The 22,435-nt window shown below is 44.7% G+C and overlaps 1 protein-coding gene across 1 annotated transcript in view; it reads right to left on the bottom strand.

Annotated features, from left to right (window-relative positions):
* Nucleotides 1–1,893: 1,893 nt before the first annotated feature.
* The window catches only part of LOC119977447 (solute carrier family 35 member F2-like), a 74,199-nt gene continuing 53,657 nt past the window's right edge, over nt 1,894–22,435 (bottom strand). The window contains exons 6-8 of the mRNA XM_038818366.1: nt 21,136–21,188; nt 7,742–7,896; nt 1,894–2,139 (exon numbers count right to left, since the gene is read on the bottom strand). Coding sequence (XP_038674294.1) covers nt 1,924–2,139; nt 7,742–7,896; nt 21,136–21,188 — 424 coding nt within the window. The 3' untranslated portion in view covers nt 1,894–1,923. The remainder of the gene's footprint in view (nt 2,140–7,741; nt 7,897–21,135; nt 21,189–22,435) is intronic.

Raw genomic sequence — 22,435 nt, 5'->3', positions numbered from 1 at the left:
CCTGACCCCAAGTTCAGGAGTCCAAGGTGGACCCACAGCCCCATGCCAGTGAGGAGAGGAGGGACATCCTCTTTCCCAGCATGGGACGCAGACTCAAGTCTGCCCTCCTGAACACTGCTTGGGAGGTGGTGGCAGAGGCAGTCAGCACTGCCCGTCTCACCAGGAGGAGATAGCTGGTAATGCTGAGGGATGGGGGTCACTGCTGAGAGGGTCAGAGAACCAGGGAGGGTTACAAAGGCCAAGGTGAAAGTATATTTTGGTTGGGATGAGCTCTGGTGATCCTCTGCAGTGGGGCAGTGTTTTTAAAGAACGCCAATACCTGCTGGGCCCCTGATTGAGCTTGGCCATGCCCATCACCTTGATGATACAGCTGGGGAATGAGATTGTCCAGGGGAGGCCTGGGTGGGCTGCCAGATGACCAGAGGCTTTCTGAGCATTCAACGGAAACAGGCAGCACTCAGCAGTGTGAGCAGCCTGGAGGTGGTAAGTAGCACCATTGGGCTGCGTTTAAAACACATACTGCAGCAATGGTGTTATGAGCCAGGCCACCCCTATCCTGAAGGCGACACCCCAAACCCACGAACCTAGCACCATGTTGTTCCCCGCTACTCCCGCCAGCCCGGGCAGCCATCCTCCAGCAAGCCCACCCATGCCAACACTGAAAAGGTGGCTACTGTGCAAGATATCAGGGCCATGCGACAAGACACCAAGGCTTGGGGCACACTGCACTGTCCATAGCTGAGGCGCAGAACAGGAGAGCCCAGTCGCAGGCAGACGTGTCCCACGCTCAGGTGGACATTGTTGCAGTACTCCAGAGCTTGGCGCATTCACAAAGGGTCATGGCTGAGGGCATTGAGAGGATTGACCAGGCACTGACTGACTTTAGCCAGTCACAGAGGAACATGACACAGTCCTAGAGGGACATGACCGAGGCAGTGAAGGACATGGCTCACCCGTTGAGAGTGAGCCAGTCTCAGTGAGCCATGGCTGAGGGTCAAGGCCATGGTCCAGATGAGGGTGAGCCTCCATGACTGGCAGCGCCATGTGATGGTGGCACCTCCAGAGCTCACTCCGGCCTCCCTCCATCCCATGGGGTAGCCTAGAGGCCAGCGGACACCCCAAAGGAGGAGGAAGTGATGGGACCCATGCTAGTACATCCTGGGCCCATTCAGATCCAAGCCTTCCAGAGGACACCTGCCAAGAGCATCACAGGGCAGAGGGCGAGACAAGCAGCAGGCCCCTTCCACTTCTGATGTGTTGCCTGGGATAACACCTAGAAGAAGCGGTAGGCCATGAAAGAGTAGAAAGATAGATGACATTTAAGTTGGCACAGGTATATTAGAGTTGATTGCAAAGGGGAAGGGCACACATATTGTAAATACTTACTATTAAACAATTTTGCACCACCAGTCCGATCTACCACTAACCTCTGTCTCACGGGTGTAAAGGATGGGCTAGATGTTGTGCAATGACCGTGGGTGGGGGAGGGGCGGGGGCGCCCATGACACATGAACATCCCACATGGGTACACTCCCACCGAGAAGTGGCAGGGCATGGGCTCAGCAGTGTGATGCCACCTTGTATTCCCAGCAATCTCAGTGAGTGAGCCCTAACTGTTCACCATCCCTAAGCACTATCCGCCTCCGATCAACACCCTGTAGATGGTGTTACTGCAAACATCCTGTCTAAGCTAAAAACAATGACTGAGACAAAATAAAGTTCAATCCCTTGCAGAAACATTGGCATGGAAAGTGATTTTTGAACCTCAGCACAAATGCTTTTCTGTACTGCAACTATGTTTGCACAGTTTAAAGAGGAATTGTTGTCTTGTGTTTATTAAAATAGGAAACCTGTTTATTATTAAAATATTTTATTGAATCAGCATGTAAAGAAGCAAAATGTGTTTGAAGTTTTAAAGACTTCTTACAACTGTACAGCTGTCACCACAGGATAGTCACTGGAGATAAAGTGGATAGTAGGTTCTTGAATATTGATGTCATTTATTGGAACAGGATCATCAACTCTACTGGATGCAGTTTGAAGTTGAACCTGGACTGCAGTTGTGTGTGACGGTGTTGAATTGTAGAGAATAAATCCAACCACAATTATCACAAATGCCAGGATGTACAATGCTGAAAACTGATAACAAGAAAAGAATTGAAGGTATAACTATACAGAGGTTTTTCAATTGTTCATATTAGTTAAGTTTAAGTGAAGCATCATAATTTAAAGCTCTAAAATACCTCAAACTATTTTTCAACCTGATAGCAAAAGAGATATATTCAGAATCTCGGTATCTGATTATTGCTGAAAAAAACAGACCTGTCAAAGTTTTTTGTCTCGCACTCATCAGGACATCTGCAAGAATACTAATTGTAAAGGGAACTACAATTTATAATTCATGAGAAGAGGGTGCTGATTGATTGGCAAGTGGTCTCTGATTGGTTGAGGTGTTGCCATGGAGAATGCACCATTTAGTTGATGACTGACAGTTAACTGGCAAGCTATGTTCAAATTCAAACCAAGCAGGTTGACTCTAATTGGTCAAGACATTGCCCTGGGGAATGAACTAGAGAATGGCTGTCGCATATTTTGTTCAGTTGAAAAAGATCCAATGAGTGTACATGTTCTTTCTATCTGCAAAGAACAAGGGCAGGATTCTCCGTACCACCAGACCCATTTTCTGGCACGGCACGCCCTCGCCGGCAGCGGTATCCTCCATCCTGGCAGCTGGCCAATGGCGTTTCCCATTGTGACCACCCCATGCCATTGGGAAATCCGCGTGCATGAGTCTGCTGCCGGCAAAGCGGAGGAATCCATCGATGGAGAATCCCACCCCAGGGCTGTGTACTGATATATGTAGCTTCTAGCACACATAAGTGTACCACACTGTGAGTCTGAACAACTTCAGACTGTGAACTCTTTCCTCCACCTTCACCTCATTTTTATTTCTATTAACTTATTTTCATTTCTTACAGTGATCCATTTTCCCCTCATCATTGTCTCCCCTTCCCCCACCCCAGTCCACCCCACTGGGGACTTCTGTTCCCTGTTCCTAGTTGCCCTGTTCTGCCATTAACACATTCAGATCTCTTAGGTAAAGGAAAATTCACCATAGTCCCAGATGACCCATAGGCTGCTTTCCCCTTTGTCAGGACACGCGACAACGCAGAATTGCCGAGCAAAAACTTATAGCTAAGTTCCGCACGCATGAGTGCGGCCTCAACAGGAATCTTGGATTCATGTCGCATTACATCCACCCCGCACCATCTGGTCTGGACTTGCAAAATCCTACCAACTGTTCTGGCTTGAGACAATTCACACCTCTTTAACCTGTGATTATCCCTCTCCCTGGATCTGTAATGATTTGATTACCTGCAAATGCTCGCATTCCAAGCATTGTCCAGCATCTCTGACTTTGTCTATATAAATGTTTCTGGAACATACCTCGCCATTCACCTGAGGAAGGAGCTGCGCTCCGAAAGCTCGTGTTTGAAACAAACCTGTTGGACTTTAACCTGGTGTTGTAAGACTTCTTACTGTGCTCACCCAGTCCAACGCCGGCATCTCCACATCATGGCCCTTTGAGGGGGAGAGCTGACTGGTGGTGATTTAACCTGAGGATCACTGTACCTAGGCCGCAGGGAAAGGTTGAGAAGGCTGGGCCTTCATGAATAACCTCAGCTGGTATGGGAATTGAACCCAGGCTGCTGGGCTTGCTCTGCATCATGAACCAGCTGTCCAGCCAAGTGACCAAGTGAGCTAAACTGGCCTCTTAATGTGCTGCCATCAACACTCTTCTTAATCATGATCACCACCATTGACATACACTTAGTCTATTTGTCGATGATATCTTTGTCAATCTCCTACTATCGTTGGCCCTCTATCCAGCCCCACTGCGCCACTCCCCTCAACCCCCCCCCCCCCCGCCCCACAGCAGTATAAACCTAATCCCATTTTCAGTTTGTTCCAACTCTGACAAAGAGTCATCCGGACTCGAACCGTCAGCTCCCTCCTCTCTTCACAGATGCTGTCAGACCTGCTGAAATTTTCCAGCATTTTCTGTTTTTGATTCAGATTCTAGCATCCACAGTAATTTGCTTTTGTTTCGCATAAAAGTAGTATGTTAGGCCCACAGTAGGAAGCTGATGTTAATCACTGTAGTGACTCAATATTTTTCTTTTGGTTTCCATAGCATCCTCCTACACGCTGCTTTCAGGAGACACTAACCTTTGCTCCATTCTGTAATTATCCAACCAAGAAAATAGCCTGAAAGCTGTTACTGGAGACTTACGATCTTTCAATGTTGTGCTTTGTAATCTGTAATTACCAATACTATTGCCAACTGTGCCTTAACAAAAATAATTTACAGATAAACTACATGTAAGTTTCACCTAAGTATATGGGACTGCCCAAAAGTATCTATGTTGGTTGCATCAAGGTTAAGTTGACTAATAGACACAGAATAATAACAGTAATGCCACGTAATGATATTGTGACATCATGAATTGTTATTTAGAAATAATTGCAACTTTGGTAACTTCTTTACTAAAAGTTCTCAAATTAACACACGGCTAATTTTTAAAGAAACAAATATATATGAATTTAAATGTCACTGATCAAATGATCACATATTAAAGAGAACTCTCTTCTTAAAAGTATTTTTACCTCTATTTTCATTTCCTATCTTCTCTGCTTTTACTTTCCCAGTGCATTGCATGTGATGCTCCCTCAATAACTATTAAGAAGCCAACAGTGTGTAAACTGTTGAGAGTGAACAAGTGGTGACTATCAGGAAGATGCCTACTCTATGTTTAGCATTGCTCCACTTCAGCACAGCCCCAATCAGGAAATCAGCAGATTAAGGGATGGAGTATCCAATTGTTCATTTTACAGCATATGTAAAATTTCTCATTGTCTAGTGCCTTTGCCATGTGTTCCCGGGTACCTTTTTTAAAATGGCTGAAATGTCTGTTTTGGCAGGCTGACAATTTAAATAATGCCAATTTAATCAAACCTTGGGAAGGGCGAAATTCAGGTGCTCGTACATGAAGTTATTGTCGATAGATTGCGAGCTGATGAGCTGCCATGGCTGGTGGGATGGATTCCCAGAGTGAAGAAAATTTGAATTCACTGATTTAAATGTTGAATTGGGATCATGTTTTTGGTTTCTCCTGAAGAAGATAACAATTGTTGTGCAAAAAGAGAGAAGGGGAGTTACTATTGACCATGCATTCCAATATCTGAGGCAGGTTCTCTTAGGATCTGCACTTTGAGTTAAAATCGGTGAGGAAGTTAGAAATACAAGGGTTAATTTACAGTCAACAGATTTGTTAATGCAAACTCATGGTTGATAATCTTTTGAAAAGTATGCTGATTGACTAAATGAAAGGAGTATATGTGTGGATTTCAAAAGACATTCAAGAAGCTATCTCACAGGAATCTTGTTATAAAAAGAGGAAATGTTAATTGAAAGACAAGAAACAAATAGATACGGTAGTTAGATGTTGCTCAAATTGGAGAAGGGTAGGAAGGGTCAGTATGTATAGATGGTTTAGACTTGGGGATAGGGAATAGAATTGTGGAAAATTGCTGAAGACACAAATGTAGGAGGTTTGATAGACAAAAGTGCAAATAATTTCAGGAAGAGGTGAGCAAAATAGTGGGGCAGGAGGGGGGAGGGTAACAACTATTTAACAAGAATAAAAGCAGCACGGTGGCGCACTGGTTATCACTGCTGTCTCACAGCGCCGAGGTCCCAGGTTCGATCCCGGCCCTGGGTCACTGTCCATGTGGAGTTTGCACATTCTCCCCGTGTTTGTCTGGGTTTCGCCCCCACAAACCAAAGATCTGCAGATTAGGTGGATTGGCCACGCTAAATTGCCCCTTAATTGGAAAAAAAAATGAATTGGGCACTCTAAATATTAAAAAAAAAACAAGGATAATATGAGGTGATATATATTAATGTATAAGACAGCGGAGTGGGACGAGGTAGAATGCTCTTCCAGAGAGCCAGTACAGATTTATGGCCTGGATGGCCTCCTCCTGAACTGTAAAGATTCTATGATGCTGTATATTTTGAGAGGAACAAGGCAAGCACAGTTTCCTTTGGTTGGGAAGTTAGTAACGAGGTATCATCAATTTAAAATTATTAGGGTGAGGACAGATGTCAGGACAGATTTCAACACACAAGGAAGTATCATGGCATGGACACCTTGGAGACAGAGTGGTTGGGCCAAAGACCATTGTATGTTTTCAGAAAAAGTTGTTAAATAGTCACAACAGATAAGGAGAGAACAGTGTGAGGCGAGTCCAGGGCAGTGGATCAGACATGAAAGATGAGGTAAGCTGTTCATTTCTACCAATCTAGCTCTCTTTGCAAAGTAGAGCAGAGGCTCTTCATGTTTAAGTTCTTTGTGGGGTGGTTAAAATGATTAAACCCTATGACTATGACACTGACCTGAGATCAACAAAAGGAGAATGTTTCCTGAATACCATTATGTGTTCTTAGGCAAAGGACATTACCATGGATTTGAAAAAATTACTCCATGCCGTCACTCATTCGGTTTGGTATCACAGATATGCAAAACTAATGCAAACTGACATTGTCCCAAAAAATGCTGAACTCCCCAAAGATTGACAGCTTGAAAGAAATCATGAATATAGCCAATGGCAGATTCAGCCAACAGGCTGAGTGCAGCTGGGCAAATGTTTATCACAGATTATGCTGCAGGCATACACACCGTTCCATCACTTTTATCGTAAGTGCTAAAAGTCTGCATTTTATAGGCATGCTTCCCAGAATATTTAGACTTTTAACACCTGATGTTGATATTGATATTTTGAAGCTAACTGTGAAAGCGAATCTCACTATAATTGCTTTTAATTACAAGTAAAATGCATCATAATTCCAATCTCTGTCCTCCTTTTGTTTCTGAACTGTGTTATTCTGCCAGTAATGATCAAATAATGCCAGCTCATGCATTCACTGAAGATAACATATTTATCTCAAAGTAAAACAGCATTGAAGGAATAGTCACTCTGGAAAATTCCTTTGAGGAAAATAAACATTTTACACCCTGCATTTTATCAGTTTATTTGTACCTTCTTCTTTGGGGGTGTGGGGGTGTGGGGGGGGGGGGGGGGGGGAGGGGGCTGCAAAGACTAAATTAACAAATCTGTAAATGGAACACTCAGAAACAAACAACTCATTCAAAATTGCTGAGAAAAGGGGCATTCTATCAAAGCTTTTTATCTTGCACTCATCAGTACAGAAGCAAGAATGCCAAATTTCAATGGAAGTAACTATTTAGTCTGCATAAGAACAGAATGCTGATTGATTGGCAAAGTCAACTCCAGTTGATTGAGACCTTGCCATGGAGAATGCACAAGAGGGCTATTTTCCCCTATGCTTTTGTTCAATTCAAAGAAGGCGCAATGCCTGGACATGTTCCTTTTGCCTGCAGAGGACAGGACCCTGCAGAGAAATGCAAAAACTCACAGAGGAAGTTGTCAATGGATCTGCTAATGGCCAGCTAAGATCAGTTGAAACAATGGAGCAGGTAACCTCTTTGACACAACTGGCACATATCTGAGAAAGACCAGATCAAGGGGATCGGGTAAGGTAAGAAAACCAGAGGAATATAATACAAACCAAAATGAAAGAAAGTTCAATGCAGCATATCCTATCTCCACTAATGAATTTACTAATTGAGATTTTTTTTTTAGGATGGCTGCTCACCTTGTAGTGGAACAAGAAAATCCCAAAGAAGAGGCTGTAGAGGTCCGCAGTCAGGACTGCAAGGTTGACCGAGGTGGCATTGCTGAGCTTAATCACAACTGGCAGGAAGCTATACCATCCAAACATACAAACAGCAAATGCAGTGAACAATAGCACTGTAAAGGAGAAGGGGATATCATTCAAATTGTATATTGAAACTGTCATAATGCAATGTCTTATGTAGTCAGACTAGATACAATCATATGGCAGTTTTTGTTAGTTTCTTTTCCTATTTTTCCTGTTCTTCACATTGAAACAACCATTAGTTTGTTCTCTTATTAGCAGAGTCGTGAGAGTCTGTGTCATCATTTCAGTTTCAATCAGATGATACTTTTATTCAATGGTTCAAACTGAAATTTTGACTCAATATAGTGGGGTCATTATTCCACGACAAAATACTGCTCGCCTTGCAAGAAAAATACAATACACTTTCGAGTCATTTTTTCAATATCACACCAGAAATTTAGCTGTGATTTCAGACAGTTAATGGTCAAAGCAAGAGAGAGAATCCAAACGTTGCCCCATGACATTCAATGGCATTACCAGCACTGAATCTCTTACTATCAACATCCTGGCGGTTACCATTAACCAGAAACTAAATCGGATCAGCCATATAAATACTGTGGCTACAAGAGCAGGTCAGAGGCTGAGAATTTCCAGAAAGTCACACTTTCTGACTCCACAAAGCCTGTCCGCCATGTACAATTAGGCACAAGTCAGAGTGTGATCAATTATTCTCCACTTGCCTGGATGAGTGCAGCTCCATCAACACTCAAGAAGCTCAACACCATCCAGGACAAAGCAGCCCACCTTGATTGGGACACTATCCATCACCTTCGACATCCACTCCTTCCACCACTGATGCACAGTGGCAGCAGGATGCATCATCAACAAGAGGCACTGAAGAGCTCTCCTTTGAGAGTACGTCTAAACCCACAACTTCCACCACCGAGAAGGACAAGTGCATGGGAATACCACCATCTGCAAGTTCCCCTCCATCCTGACTTGAAACTATATCGCTGTTCCTTCACTGTTGTTGGGTCAAAATCCTGGAACGCCCTATCCAATGTCAATGTAGGTGCACCTGCACCATGGTCTGCAGAGGTTCAAGAAGACAGCTCACCACAATCTTTTCAAGGGAATTAGTAATAAGCAGTCAGACGACGGAGCCGCGCGGCGGCGGACGAGGGTGGTTGGGATGGAGGGCACAGAGATTCCTGCTGGCCGGGAGACCCAAGAAAGGTGATCGATTAAGGACGGACAGACCAACGGGGGTTGGGGAGTGGTGGTCCCTCACAGCTCGCCTCCGAAATTTCGCCCCACCCCGCCCGCTGGTAACACAGTCGATCGCCCTCGACATCTGCACCCGCCCATCACCAGGTCACCCACTGCCAATCAACTGGTCGCCGATTGAACAATCTTCCCTCTCCTCTTTGTACAGCCCTCCCACAGCGTTGTGGAGGAGAATGCTGAGACCCAGGCTATTAGAATAGATGGCATTGAGGTGCGTAGGGAAGAAGTGTTGGCAATTCTGGACAAGATGAAAATAGATAAGTCCCCGGGGCCGGATGGGATTTATCCTAGGATTCTCTGGGAAGCCAGGGAAGAGATTGCTGAGCCTTTGGCTTTGATTTTTAAGTCATCATTGGCTACAGGAATAGTGCCAGAGGACTGGAGGATAGCAAATGTGGTCCCTTTGTCAAGAAGGGGAGTAGAGATAACCCCGGTAACTATAGGCCGGTGAGCCTAACGTCTGTGGTGGGTAAAGTCTTGGAGAGGATTATAAAAGATACGATTTATAATCATCTAGATAGGAATAATATGATTAGGGACAGTCAGCATGGTTTTGTGAAGGGTAGGTCATGCCTCACAAACCTTATCGAGTTCTTTGAGAAGGTGACTGAACAGGTAGACGAGGGTAGAGCAGTTGATGTGGTGTATATGGATTTCAGTAAAGCGTTTGATAAGGTTCCCCACGGTCGGCTATTGCAGAAAATACGGAGGCTGGGGATTGAGGGTGATTTAGAGATGTGGATCAGAAGTTGGCTAGTTGAAAGAAGACAGAGAGTGGTAGTTGATGGGAAATGTTCAGAATGGAGTTCAGTTACGAGTGGCGTACCACAAGGATCTGTTCTGGGGCCGTTGCTGTTTGTCATTTTTATAAATGACCTAGAGGAGGGCGCAGAAGGATGGGTGAGTAAATTTGCAGACGACACTAAAGTCGGTGTTGTAGACAGTGCGGAAGGATGTTGCAGGTTACAGAGGGACATAGATAAGCTGCAGAGCTGGGCTGAGAGGTGGCAAATGGAGTTTAATGTGGAGAAGTGTGAGGTGATTCACTTTGGAAAGAATAACAGAAATGCGGAATATTTGGCTAATGGTAAAATTCTTGGTAGTGTGGATGAGCAGAGGGATCTCGGTGTCCATGTACATAGAAAGTTGCCACCCAGGTTGATAGGGTTGTGAAGAAGGCCTATGGTGTGTTGGCCTTTATTGGTAGAGGGATTGAGTTCCAGAGCCATGAGGTCATGTTGCAGTTGTACAAAACTCTAGTACGGCCGCATTTGGAGTATTGCGTACAGTTCTGGTCGCCTCATTATAGGAAGGACGTGGAAGCTTTGGAACGGGTGCAGAGGAGATTTACCAGGATGTTGCCTGGTATGGAGGGAAAATCTTATGAGGAAAGGCTGATGGACTTGAGGTTGTTTTCGTTAGAGAGAAGAAGGTTAAGAGGTGACTTAATAGAGGCGTACAAAATGATCAGAGGGTTAGATAAGGTGGACAGCGAGAGCCTTCTCCCGTGGATGGAGGTGGCTAGCACGAGGGGACATAGCCTTAAATTGAGGGGTAATAGATATAGGACAGAGGTCAGAGGTGGGTTTTATACGCAAAGAGTGGTGAGGCCGTGGAATGCCCTACCTGCAACAGTAGTGAACACGCCAACATTGAGGGCATTGAAAAATTTATTGGATAAGCATATGGATGATAAGGGCATAGTGTAGGTTAGATGGCCTTTAGATTTTTTCCATGTCGGTGCAACATCGGGGGCCGAAGGGCCTGTACTGCACTGTATCGTTCTATGTTCTACAGCGATTTTGAATACTCTTTTTTTTTAAGTATAATTAGGAATTAGTAATGGACAATAAAAATGCTGGCTCAGCCAGCAATGCCACATCTCATCAAAGAATAAAAATAAAGGGCATCTTCGGCAGTGTGCTGTGAATTTCTAATATACATTGTCAGTAAACAATGTTCATAAAATTATCATTGTTATGCATTACAGTTGCTCATGCAAAACACCACCGTTAGATTGTTTCATATTGATTTTCCAGCCACTGTCCCCTTACTGTGCCACCAAAGGAAACATCAAGATCAATCAGTGCACTTCACTTCCAAGGTAACCAGTGTTCTATTTACTTAATTCTATTTTCCAGACAATTGTTGCCGTGTGTAGACTCAACAAATTAACTCAATTACTCAATTAAACATATCCTTTGCATTACAATACATCATACCACCCACATAAATGGAAAGAAAGTCGCTATAGTCCCTGAGGACACTTTTGAGAGGGAGCTGACTGGTGGTGATTTAACATGTGGGTCACCATAACTCAGGTGAGGAGCAAGGTTGAGAAGGATAACCTCACAGATAACCTCAGCCAGTACAGGAATCAAACCCCCATTTGCATCGTGAACCAGCCATCCAGCCAACTGAGCTAATCAACTCCCCAAAAATAAGTAGATCATCTTGCTGGACAAGATGAATTCAACTATCATTCAGTATTTATAACCCCTTAATCTCTGCATTTTTCCTTGAAGTTCCCTCTTTCAAAAATCTGACCTGCTTTTGCTCTGTGTTCACAGAAAAAAAGGCTTGCCAAGCACACAAAGCAGTGAGTGAACAAATAAATGTGAGGTGGTTAGCTATTAATGAGACAAGTTATCAAATTGATAATTGATAAAGGGCCTAAACGGGGAATCCGAGACGGCACATAGCCCAATTTTGTACAACAGGGAGCTTTGCTCACCGCAACTCCCTGTTGTAGCCTGTGTCATGGGAGTGTCCCTTGAAAAAATGTTTTGTGTTTCCAAATGGCTTCAGTGGTGTCATTGTGGGGTGGAGCTGGGTTTTTAGTTTTGTGTTTGAGCTGGGAGCTAGCTGTGGCTCTGAGTTTTACTTTCGTTTACACATTTTTGGAAGCTGGATTCAAACAGAGAAGTCTTGTGTGCGTGTGTCTCTCTCTCTCTGCATGTTAAAATGTGTGTCCAGATCACTTGATAATTTAGCAGTGATAACTGTTTTCTGGAACGAATTCAAACCTATTGTTTTTGGTAAAAGGGTTTTCTGATTTATGGATGTTGTTACTTGATTGAAACAGTAACGGGAAGTTATTACGGGTTACATATAGAGTACTGTAGATGTGTGGGTATTTATGTTTGTAGTTGATAAAAATGCTTACTGTGTGTGTTTATAATTCGTAGAATAAACTTTCTTTTGATTAAAAGTGCTTAAGGCCTCTGTTGAATAACACCTGAAAGGTAGACCCTTGTGCTCCTCATAACCGAAATCTATGAACAGTTGTAGGCCAAGTGAACTCCATTATATACTTTGAAGTTTTCTAAACACTGGCCCATAACAAATTGGGGGCTCATCTGGGAAAAAAGCCTTGGATAAAAGATTGGCTTAGTGAACTTAAAGACAGTGAGGGGTGGGCAAATTTGTATTTGCTTTTCAGGTGTGGTATTCCAGTTTAAGTAGGGAGTGTGTTGTGGACAATTGCTCTTTCAGAGGATCAGATGTTTTTTGGGGTGGAGAAAGCCACATGCAGTACCTTACAAACAGAGACTAAAAAAAGCTTTTAGATTTGGCAAAAATATTGCAGCTAACATTACCTGACAAAATACGAAAAGAAGAGGTAATTGCAACGGTAGTTGAGCATTTAAAATTGGCTGAGACACAGTCAGAATCATTGGAAATGGCATGAATTCAATTACAGATCAAGCGGCTTGAACATGCAAAAAATTAAAGCAGCTTGAATACGAAATGAAGGAAAAATAAAGAGAAAGGGAGGTACAGATCAGGGAAAAAGAAAAGGAGAGAGAAAAAAGGGAAAAAGAAAGAATAGCCCTAGCAAAACAAAAAGAGAGAGAAAGGGAAGTACACATCAGAGGAAAAGAAAAAGAGAGGTACTTTGAATTTCAGAAAATGGCCATGAAACATGAAAGTCAGTTAAACTTGGCGGATGTAAAGAGAAACGTACAGTTTGAGGATAGTGATGAGGATAGTGAGAAAGAGCGTCATAGTCAAAGGCTTGGTGGGGATCTATTTAAATATGTACAAGCATTGCCAAGATTTGATGAGAAGGATGTAGAAGCCTTTTTAATTTCATTTGAGAATATAGCTAAACAAAGGAAATGGCCACAGGACATGTGGGTATTACTGATTCAAACAAAGTTGGTAGGTAGAGCGAGTGAAGTTTTGCACCACTATCAGAGGAGGTATCTGGGACGTATGAGGAGGTGAAAAAATCCATCTTAGATGCATATGAACCAGTGCCTGAAGCCTACAGACAAAGGTTTAGAAATTTAAGGAAAGAACCTGGTCAAACATACATGGAGTTTGAAAAGAGTAATTTTGATAGGTGGATAAGGGCTTTGAAAATAGACCAAACGTATGAAACTCTTAGAGAAATTATGCTTTTGGAGGAGTTTAAAAATTCAATTCCTGATGTAGTGAGAACTCATTTGGAAGAGCAGAGGGTAAAAACTGTGAGATTAGCAGCAGAAATGACAGATGATTATGAATTAGTTCATAAATCAAAGTTTGGTTGACTACATCAGTTTCAGTCTGTGAGGGATAGAAACTGGGGAAAAGAGAAATACTCAAGTGATAAAGGTAAAGGGGATCTGATGGGAGATAATACGGAGAGTGTACCGCATGAGTGCATATTATGACATCCTCCTTTTTAAAAAATGTTGTCAGTTGCTTAGACTAGAACATACACGACTGTATGTACAAATATAACTATTTACAGTAAACAGCGAGTGAATGAATATGTACATGAAAAGTGTCTAGCATGCAGATACAGAACAATATTTGCAAGATAAATGTCTATAAGTCCAATCTTTGGGGCTGGCGTCGGATCCTTGTCGACCGCCTGAGAGGTGGAGGTGGGGACAACGGCGCCTTGACAGGCGGGATTGCAGCCAGACTGGTGGTGCAGACCTACACAAGGCTGCATAATGTCCAGGCTTCCCACAATTTAAACATCGCCTGCCTTCTGCAGGGCATTGCAGCTTTAAGTGACGGGGCCACACTTCGGGCACGTCATGACGTTGACGTCGTTACGCTCCGTGCGTCGTCGCACATAGCAATATGGTCAGCCGACGTTCACACCTGCGCAGTTTGTTCTTCGGCCGCTTTGTTCTCCCGTTCGTAGTGCGCATGTGTGGGACCCCGGGAAAAGCACGCGAAATGGCCGCCTTCATCGATACTGAGGCGCCGCATCCAGGCGATGGCCTGTACACACTCTGCCTCGTGGGAGGCAAGTTGTTCATGTTCTGCCGATTTGAAACGGGAGTACCGACTTCTTGCCTGTTCATGCACTTTACACGTCTCGATTGCGACTGGCAGGGTCATGTTTTTAATTTTGAGGAGCTACTCCTGTAGAGCGCCGGAGTGGACCCCAAACACGATCTGATCCCTGATGATGGAATCAGCGGTGTCACCATAGTTGCAGGACTGCACTAATATACGGTGATGAGTTATAAAGAATTGGAAAGGTTCATCCTTACCCTGAAGGTGTTGCTGGAAGACAAAGCGCTCAAAGCTCTCGTTCGTTTTGACTCCGCAGTGACTATCAAATTTAGCTAAAACGGTCTTGAATTTGGTCTTGTCCTTGACGTCGGCAAAAGTGAGCGAGTTGAAAATTTGGATGGCTTGGTCCCCTGCAGTTGATAGGAGCAGAGCGATTTTTCTGGAATCAGACGCATCCTCGAGGCCCGAGGCCTTAATGTAGAGACGGAACCTCTGCTTGAAGGCCTGCCAGTTGGCGCCGAGATTGCCGGAGATCTGGAGCTGTGGTGGAGCCTGAATCTTCTCCATGCCGCTGGAAGATATTTGCTGGTCGTCACTGAATCACTCGAGGTAAATCACTTAGATAAAGTAGACGACTGGTACCATGTCGTGTTACTCACCCTGGGGTAACACGGTCTGCAACTGGATGCAATTGTACTGGAAAGTAGACACCAAACGTAGAAGTTAGTTCAATACGTTTTATTGAACTTCTGTAGCAGTGCACACAGCTTGCTGTGGGTTGACACTCTACTAATCTAAGTATGCTAACTATAACTAACTAGACCAGATTAGCTCTGAGCCACGTGTAGAAGGTGCTAACTGATATATACACCCTGACTGTCACTACAGTTGTCACCAATGAAAAGAGGCAGAGTGCTGATGCCTCGTGTATTTTATAGTGGGAGACCCCCCTCTAGTGTTCTGTCTGGTGATTGGTTGTGATCTGTCCTGTGTGTTGATTGGCTGTACTGAGTGTCTGTCACTGCCTGTCTGCATCTCATTATGTGCATGAGTGCATATCATGACAGCTTCCTGCACGACGGTGCCATAGTCAGTTTGCTCACCCATCCTGCAGACCCCCCTCTCATCCGAACAAGCTGAGAGAACCTCAAACTTGTTGAACAATTGCAGAGACTGACACTCCTGCCTTCTAGGTCCCCTGTGTGGCGGCCTCAGGTGGCAGCAAAGAGAAGGTGCTACAAGCCGCATGCTGCAACTTGCACTTAGTGGGCCAAACTACAGGGATGCTGAAAATGAGAGTCCAGTGCCTGGATCGGTCTGGTCGAACCTGCAATACAGTGGACAAGAATGTCACACATATTCATTGCCTGCAGTGTCTGACACCATCTGGTGCTGCAATAGAGGGATGAGTGGCCTGAGTAGGAAGCGGAGGAGCTGCACATCTCCTCCGATGAGCGGGATGTACATGAGGATGAGGGTAAGGAGGGCCTTGAAAGCGAGGATGATGGCCATGAGATCATCATGATGTCTACACAAGGCTGGAATGCCTGGGGCGTCCTCATAACTGCTAGATTCTTTGAGGTTGATGACGACATGTAGTGAGGACACTCCATAGATCCTCACATTTCATCTGTGAATATTTGACTCGCATCTGGCTAGTAACAGTGCACATACCCTTTGTGATAAAACTCCTGTCATGCATATGTCCATAGTCCCTACATTCCAGCAGGATGATAACTTGCAGTGGGGACAATTCACAGACACTCACTGAGCTTATGTGAATGTTTGACTCCTGTCTGGCTAATGGCAGTTTACTTGCTCGTGATGATCATGGTCACATCATGGACATGCTGTGGAGAAACTTTAATTTCTCCTGATCCTATGGCACCTTTCAGGACCAGAGTCACCGGACACAGATACTGATGAGATGTGGGTCCAGCCACACCTCTAAGGTGCAGAGAGCACACAAGGAGAATGATGGAACTCAGTGACGCCAGCTCAGGACATTCTGGCAACAATTCATTTTAATATAAATTTAAAGTGCCCAATTTTTTTTCCAATTGAGGGGCAATTCAGTGTGGCCGATCCACCTATCCTGCACATCTTTGGGTTGTGAGAGTGAGACCCACGCAGACACAGGGAGAACGTGCAAACTCCACATGGACAGTGACCCGGGGCCGGGATCGAACCAGGGTCCTCGACGCCATGAAGCAGCAGTGCTAACCACTGCACCACCGTGCTGCCCATCATTCTGGCAACAATGATAATTCCTATCGAGGTGCAAGCAGGACTGATGTGTCCAGTGACTGTGAAGGTGCACCATCAGTGTTTTGGGAATATACACAGCACAAGGAGGAGGCCCTGGACTGAGGGACCTGCTTTCGTCTTGTGCAGAGACCAAGCTTTCACTTCAGACTGCCAGAAATTCAGCTTGTCACAACCAGGAGCCATAGACAGGCTGACATTGGAAGGAGTCTATTGACAGTTGTGAACATTATTAACAAGTGATTAACACCCATGCCCAATCTGTACAACTCCACCTTCATGATCTTTCTAACCCTGCCAGGTCTTGGTGCATCCCAAACATCCACAGTGGAGGTAGAAGCAGCCTGCTGACTGCTACAACTTATTGTCTGTGATGACCTTGGCAGGTGTCCTCTGGAGGGTCAAGACCTGGAGGCCTCGGCCTTCTGGGGTCCTGCTGTGTGTCAGTGCCACTCACCTCAGTCTGCAGGGCTGGAGCTGAAGGATTTAGATGGGCCAAACACTACTGGAGTCATCTGGGTGGATGGCCCTGGATGTGCATTTGCTTATCCTCCTCCCAATGGGTGTCTGAGAGCCCCTGGCTGCATCCTTGAGAGGGAGGGGCAGCTGGAGTGAGCTAAACCTCTGGTCATTGTCACTGATGGATCTCCGCTATGGAATGTAGCCTCTGCAACAGTGCAGAACCAAAGTCTTCATGGCGACTACCACCTTACCAATGTTGACTTTGGTGCATTGCCATGTCGCCACTATCACCTCGGTCTAAAGACAGATAGATTCCTCCATTATGCCTTGCAATCTGAGGAGTACAGCAGGCATCCTTTCCTAATGTTCCCGAGCTTGTCTTTGCAGTTCCAGCAACTGAGACATGGCTGGGTCCAGAGGCTGCTCACCTGACTCAGACTCAGCAGATTCCTGGCCTCCAGCAATCCTCTGAATGCTGGCACCCTGGGAAGTCCCTGCCTCCGCCTGCTATGGATCAGACAGTGTGATGTGCTCACCAGATTGTGACCATGAGGTTACTCTGGAACCAGATACCACTGAGGTATGTGTTTCTGTGCTGATGGAGGATGTGGGTGAGCTCTGTGATAGGAACAATCTTGGTGCCTACCAATTCCATTTCTGTGCTGCCTTCAGGACTTGAGTCCAGGACCTGGCTCCTGGACCCCCTTGGCTGCTTCGCAGAAGGACCTGTGAAAGAAAGGAAAAATCATTAGTGCATGGCAGAGGCTTGAGAAACAGGATTAATCATTCACATCATAGATGTCTGATGGATGTTGCAGTGCTGGATCCTCACATAGTTGAGTGCCGCAGACCTCACGGTCAGCACAGGAATGGTCCACATCCTTGATGGCCAGCTGGATCACACTGTTTTCAAAGTCTATGAGGAGCTTGATGTCGGACATCCCTCCATCAGTCTGGGACCTCTCCCTTTTGTTGTGTGCCAGCTTGATGGAGAGAGTGCATGCAGGACATGTGCCAGGGCTGATCATTAGGATTCCTGGCATGTGCGGATGGTGAGGGGGGCCATGAAGGTGATGAGGACATGACCCGGAGGAGAGATGAAGGTGCGTGTGAGAGAGTGAGTGATGGTGTCCCTTGAGCTGGCATGGAGTGAGATCCCTGTGCATGTTTGATGGGTCTGTGAGTGTGTGAGTTGAGACTGATGAGAAGAATGTCTTAGTTCTCAGAGAAGAGTGTCTTGCTTCAGTTCATCTGCTGTTGAAATCCTCACCTGGCAGAACAGAGATTATTCATCTTTTATTGGCACTGGATGGCTGTCCTGTTTAGGTGGGAATTGGGCTGACTGCCGCTGCCACCACCTCCCGTGCAGGGCCGGTGTTAGGAATTGCGGGCCCAATTAGAAAAGTGATGGCGGGGCCCCTACTCTACAAAAGTAAAAATTTATGTATGTTTATATTTTGTGTAGTATGCTCGTCTTTAACCAAAAAAAAACATTAAATGCTTGATATACTAAAATTTTGAAACTTACTTACCCGGGCGGAAGGATTTGGCGGCGCAGGGCTGAAGGATTTGTCGATGGTAATGCGGTGCGCTCCCCAAAAGTAAAAACTACCCTATAGTTCCTCTTAGAATACAGAAAAGGCTTCAAACGGTAACTCTGTCGCCGCTGGCACGGGGCCCCCTTAAGGTGCGGGGCCCAATTTGATGAAATTGGTCAAATAGGCTTAAAACCGGCCCTGCTCCCGTGCTGGATTTGTCACCTTGCTTGATGGTGTTCACCCAGAGCAGGGGTAGAGGACATTGCGGTGGGTGTCCACTGCATCTAGTCAGCCCTAGAGTGTGGCCTTGCTCAATTTAGGGGCAGCATGTTACTTGGCTCTGATAGCCATCAGTTCCCAGCTGCTTCGGATTCCTTGAAGAGTGTTAGCTCTGCACAGTGGGGACCTTTAAATATGGTGCCTGATTACTGAAGTTCTGAGGTCACGGTGGGCCGGGCAAATTGGAGGCCACCCTGCCAGCGATCCAACATGAAACCCCTGCCTCTACATTTTTGAAGCAGAGTGTCGCACAATACGATGGGAAAAGCCGCCACTGGTGTCGGCCGGTCAAATGCCACTTTACCCGTCCAAAATCAGACTTTGACGATTTCTGGGACGATTTTGCCCATTGTCTTTGGTCCTTGCCACAAACCCTATTGTCTGACCTCTGTCTTCATTCTTGACAGCTGATTCAAGCTGAGCCAAACCATTCACAATCTTTCTGTTTTATTTAATCCCAAGGTGAGCTTCCAACCACATATCCACTCCATCGCCAAGATTGCCTACTTTTATCTCTGCAACATTACCTAACTCTGACCCTGCTTCAGTTCATCTGCTGTTGAAATCCTCACCCGTGCCTTTATTGCCCTGGGAGGAGTATTTCCATTCTATCCTGGCCTGTATCCCATCTTCTGACCCATATGAATTTGTATCCATCCCTATATCTTAACTTGCACCAAATATCATTCAACTATCAACTCTTGCTGATCTGTGCTGGCTTCTGGTCCAACATGGCCTCGGTTTTTAAATCTTCATCCTTACCAGAAGGGAAAATATACTTCAAAAGTTTCAACTCTCAGTAAAAATTAGTAACATTGGCACCGGTAATACCAGAGTTCCATTTTAAGTTACACGAGACCAGCTTGGGAAAGTTTATAAAAAATCCATTTTTATTAAAGGCATCTTCCATATGTACATAGAAATATCAGAAAACCCAACAATCCGCAGTAATAAAGAACACAGGCCCGCAACACCCCCGGATGCCAAACCCACTACTCTTCCCACCCCCTCACTTTGCCCCCCCCCCCTATCTCCCCCTCACAACAGAAACAAACCCCTCAACTCCCCCCCACTACCCTACCCCGCTGACACCTTAATTCACCTTGAAGAAATCAATAAACGGCTTACACCTCCGGGTGAACCCCTCCTCCATCCCCAATAAGACGAATTTGACCTTCTCCAAGTGCAGGAAATCTGCCAGGTCGCTCACCCATCCCCCGCTTTTGGTGGCTCCGAGTCCCGTCAGCTCCACAAAATCCGTCTCCGAAGTATCAGGGAGGCAAAGGCCAAGACATCGGCCTCTCTCCTCACTTGGACTCCCGGATCTTCCGATACTCCAAATATCGCCACCTCTGGACTCGTGGCTATCCCTACATTAATAATCTCAGACATGACATCCCAGAACCCCAGCCAGAGCCCCCGAAGCTTAGGACATGCCAGAACATGTGGACGTGCTTCGCAGTCCCCCCAGCATACCGCCCACACCTATCCTCCACCCCTACAAAGAGCCAGTTCATCCTCGCAACCATCATGTGGGCCCTATGCACCACCTTAAAATGAATGAGGCTCGACCTCGTACATAACGGGGACGCATTTATCCTCCACAGGGCTTCCTTCCACCTCCCGGATCTCTTCCCCCCCCCTCCCCCCCAACTCAGCTTGGACAAGTTTTACTGGTACCCTCCATTTCCACATTTTGCTGGTTTTCCCTTAATAAGCATCAATTCCTAGATGCTTAAAGAAATAAAGCACAGTGTAAAATAAACATCGCGACACTACCATTCTATACAAAGTAGAGATCCTGTTTACATAGCTCCCAACGCTGTAATTACATTTACACATATTATCTGAATTATTTGAAGACAAATTGCACCTTGAAAACTATAGAAAGGCATTTTAACATATTTGAAAATTCCTCCATGGCCTCATCCCTCCCTATCTCTGGAACCACCTCCTGCTCTACAGGCCTTAACAATCCTCCCATTCTGGTTTATTGCAAATCCTCAATTTTAATTACTTCAATTTTCATAGACGCACCTTCAGCTGCCTTTACCTTAAGCTCTCGATTTATCTCCCAAAACTTTTCCTTCTCTCTACCTTTAAGATCCTCCTTCAAACTCAACTCTCCGATAAATTTCTGATCATCTTACCTGATACTTCTTTCTGTGGTTCGGTTTCAGAAATGTTTTGCATTGATCTTAAATGCATTGGGACATTTAACTATGTTAAAAGGACTACATAACTGGAAGCTGTTGTTGTCGAATAGATGCTTACCGACTTGCCAGTTCCAATTAATGTTTGCAATTGCATCACGTTCCAGAATGCTTCTACAAGAAGAAAATGGAAGGTCCGAATTTTAAGATCAATAACAAGAACATTCATAACACTTTTTTCACAAGACAATCTTTTGTTTTATTCCCTTTCCCCTGCCATATTCTTCTTAATGTTCTACATCTTCCCTACTGATTTTATTCCATATATAGCAGCATATAATTATAATTTTAAAGTGATTTATGAACATGCTATCATTATATAATGTCAAAACTTAAGTACATAAACCTATCTTCCTGAATCATGCTATCAAAACTAAACATTGCTGCTATTGTATGAGTAGTAATACCATATAACTCCATGACTGAGATCACTCATCTGAGGTATCCACATCATTCAGAATAATTCTCATTAATATTATTAAACATCCAAACCGTAGTCAGCCGAATGAACCAAATCACATCAATTACCACCGAAATTATATTTGTTATAGAATGTAAATATGTAAAATAGTAGTCAAATCAAGAGATTTGCTGTTGTGCCTTATGCTCTAATAAAATTCATCTCGCTCGCTATTGTTCAATTAATGCCTGATATTTCACTGGCAGCTATCTATCACGATATACGAACTAAAATACTTATTGAAATATTGTAATAATAATTATATATTTGCATTGTTTATGCTGAACTGTCACAATGACAGAAATATTAGAGTGACATTCACAATCACCCAGAGTGAAATTCTTTGCTAACTCATTCAAAAATATGGAGCTGTACTGCATGTGTAAGTTACATTTTAAGTCACTTCTTATGAGTAGGACTTTACGAAGATTATTACTTAACCTGGATGAATTGAAATAAATCTATGTGGGTTCTGACTAGACGCAGTAGCCGGTTTGCCTGATGATTCATGCCTGTTGCATATTACCCTAGTTCTCCTGAAGAAACAGGTTTTCTCTTCATAATAAATGGTAAACAAAGGTTGCACATCACTGAATAACATAATACCCAGCTTACTGCAATCCCAAGGAAGACATCCGGCAGCCAAATCAAAATACATTTTTATTAATGTATTTTTTCTTCCCATTGTGTCGGTTGCTGGACGGCACAGTGGTTAGCTGGGCAGCATGGTAGCACAGTGGCCAGGACTGCTGCCTCCCAGTGCCAGGGATCCGGGATAGATTCCAACCTCAGGTGACTGTGTGAAGTTTGCACATTCCCCTCGTGTCTGCATGAGGTTTCCTCCGGGTGCTCCAGTTTCCTCTCACAGTCCAAAGATATGCAGATTAGGTGGATTGGTCAT

The sequence above is a fragment of the Scyliorhinus canicula genome, chromosome 14, assembly GCF_902713615.1.
Source record: "Scyliorhinus canicula chromosome 14, sScyCan1.1, whole genome shotgun sequence".
Classification (NCBI taxonomy): Eukaryota; Metazoa; Chordata; class Chondrichthyes; order Carcharhiniformes; family Scyliorhinidae; genus Scyliorhinus; species Scyliorhinus canicula.
The sequence above is the reverse complement of the archived record's forward strand: the minus strand, read 5'-3'. Positions and strand labels throughout refer to the sequence as shown.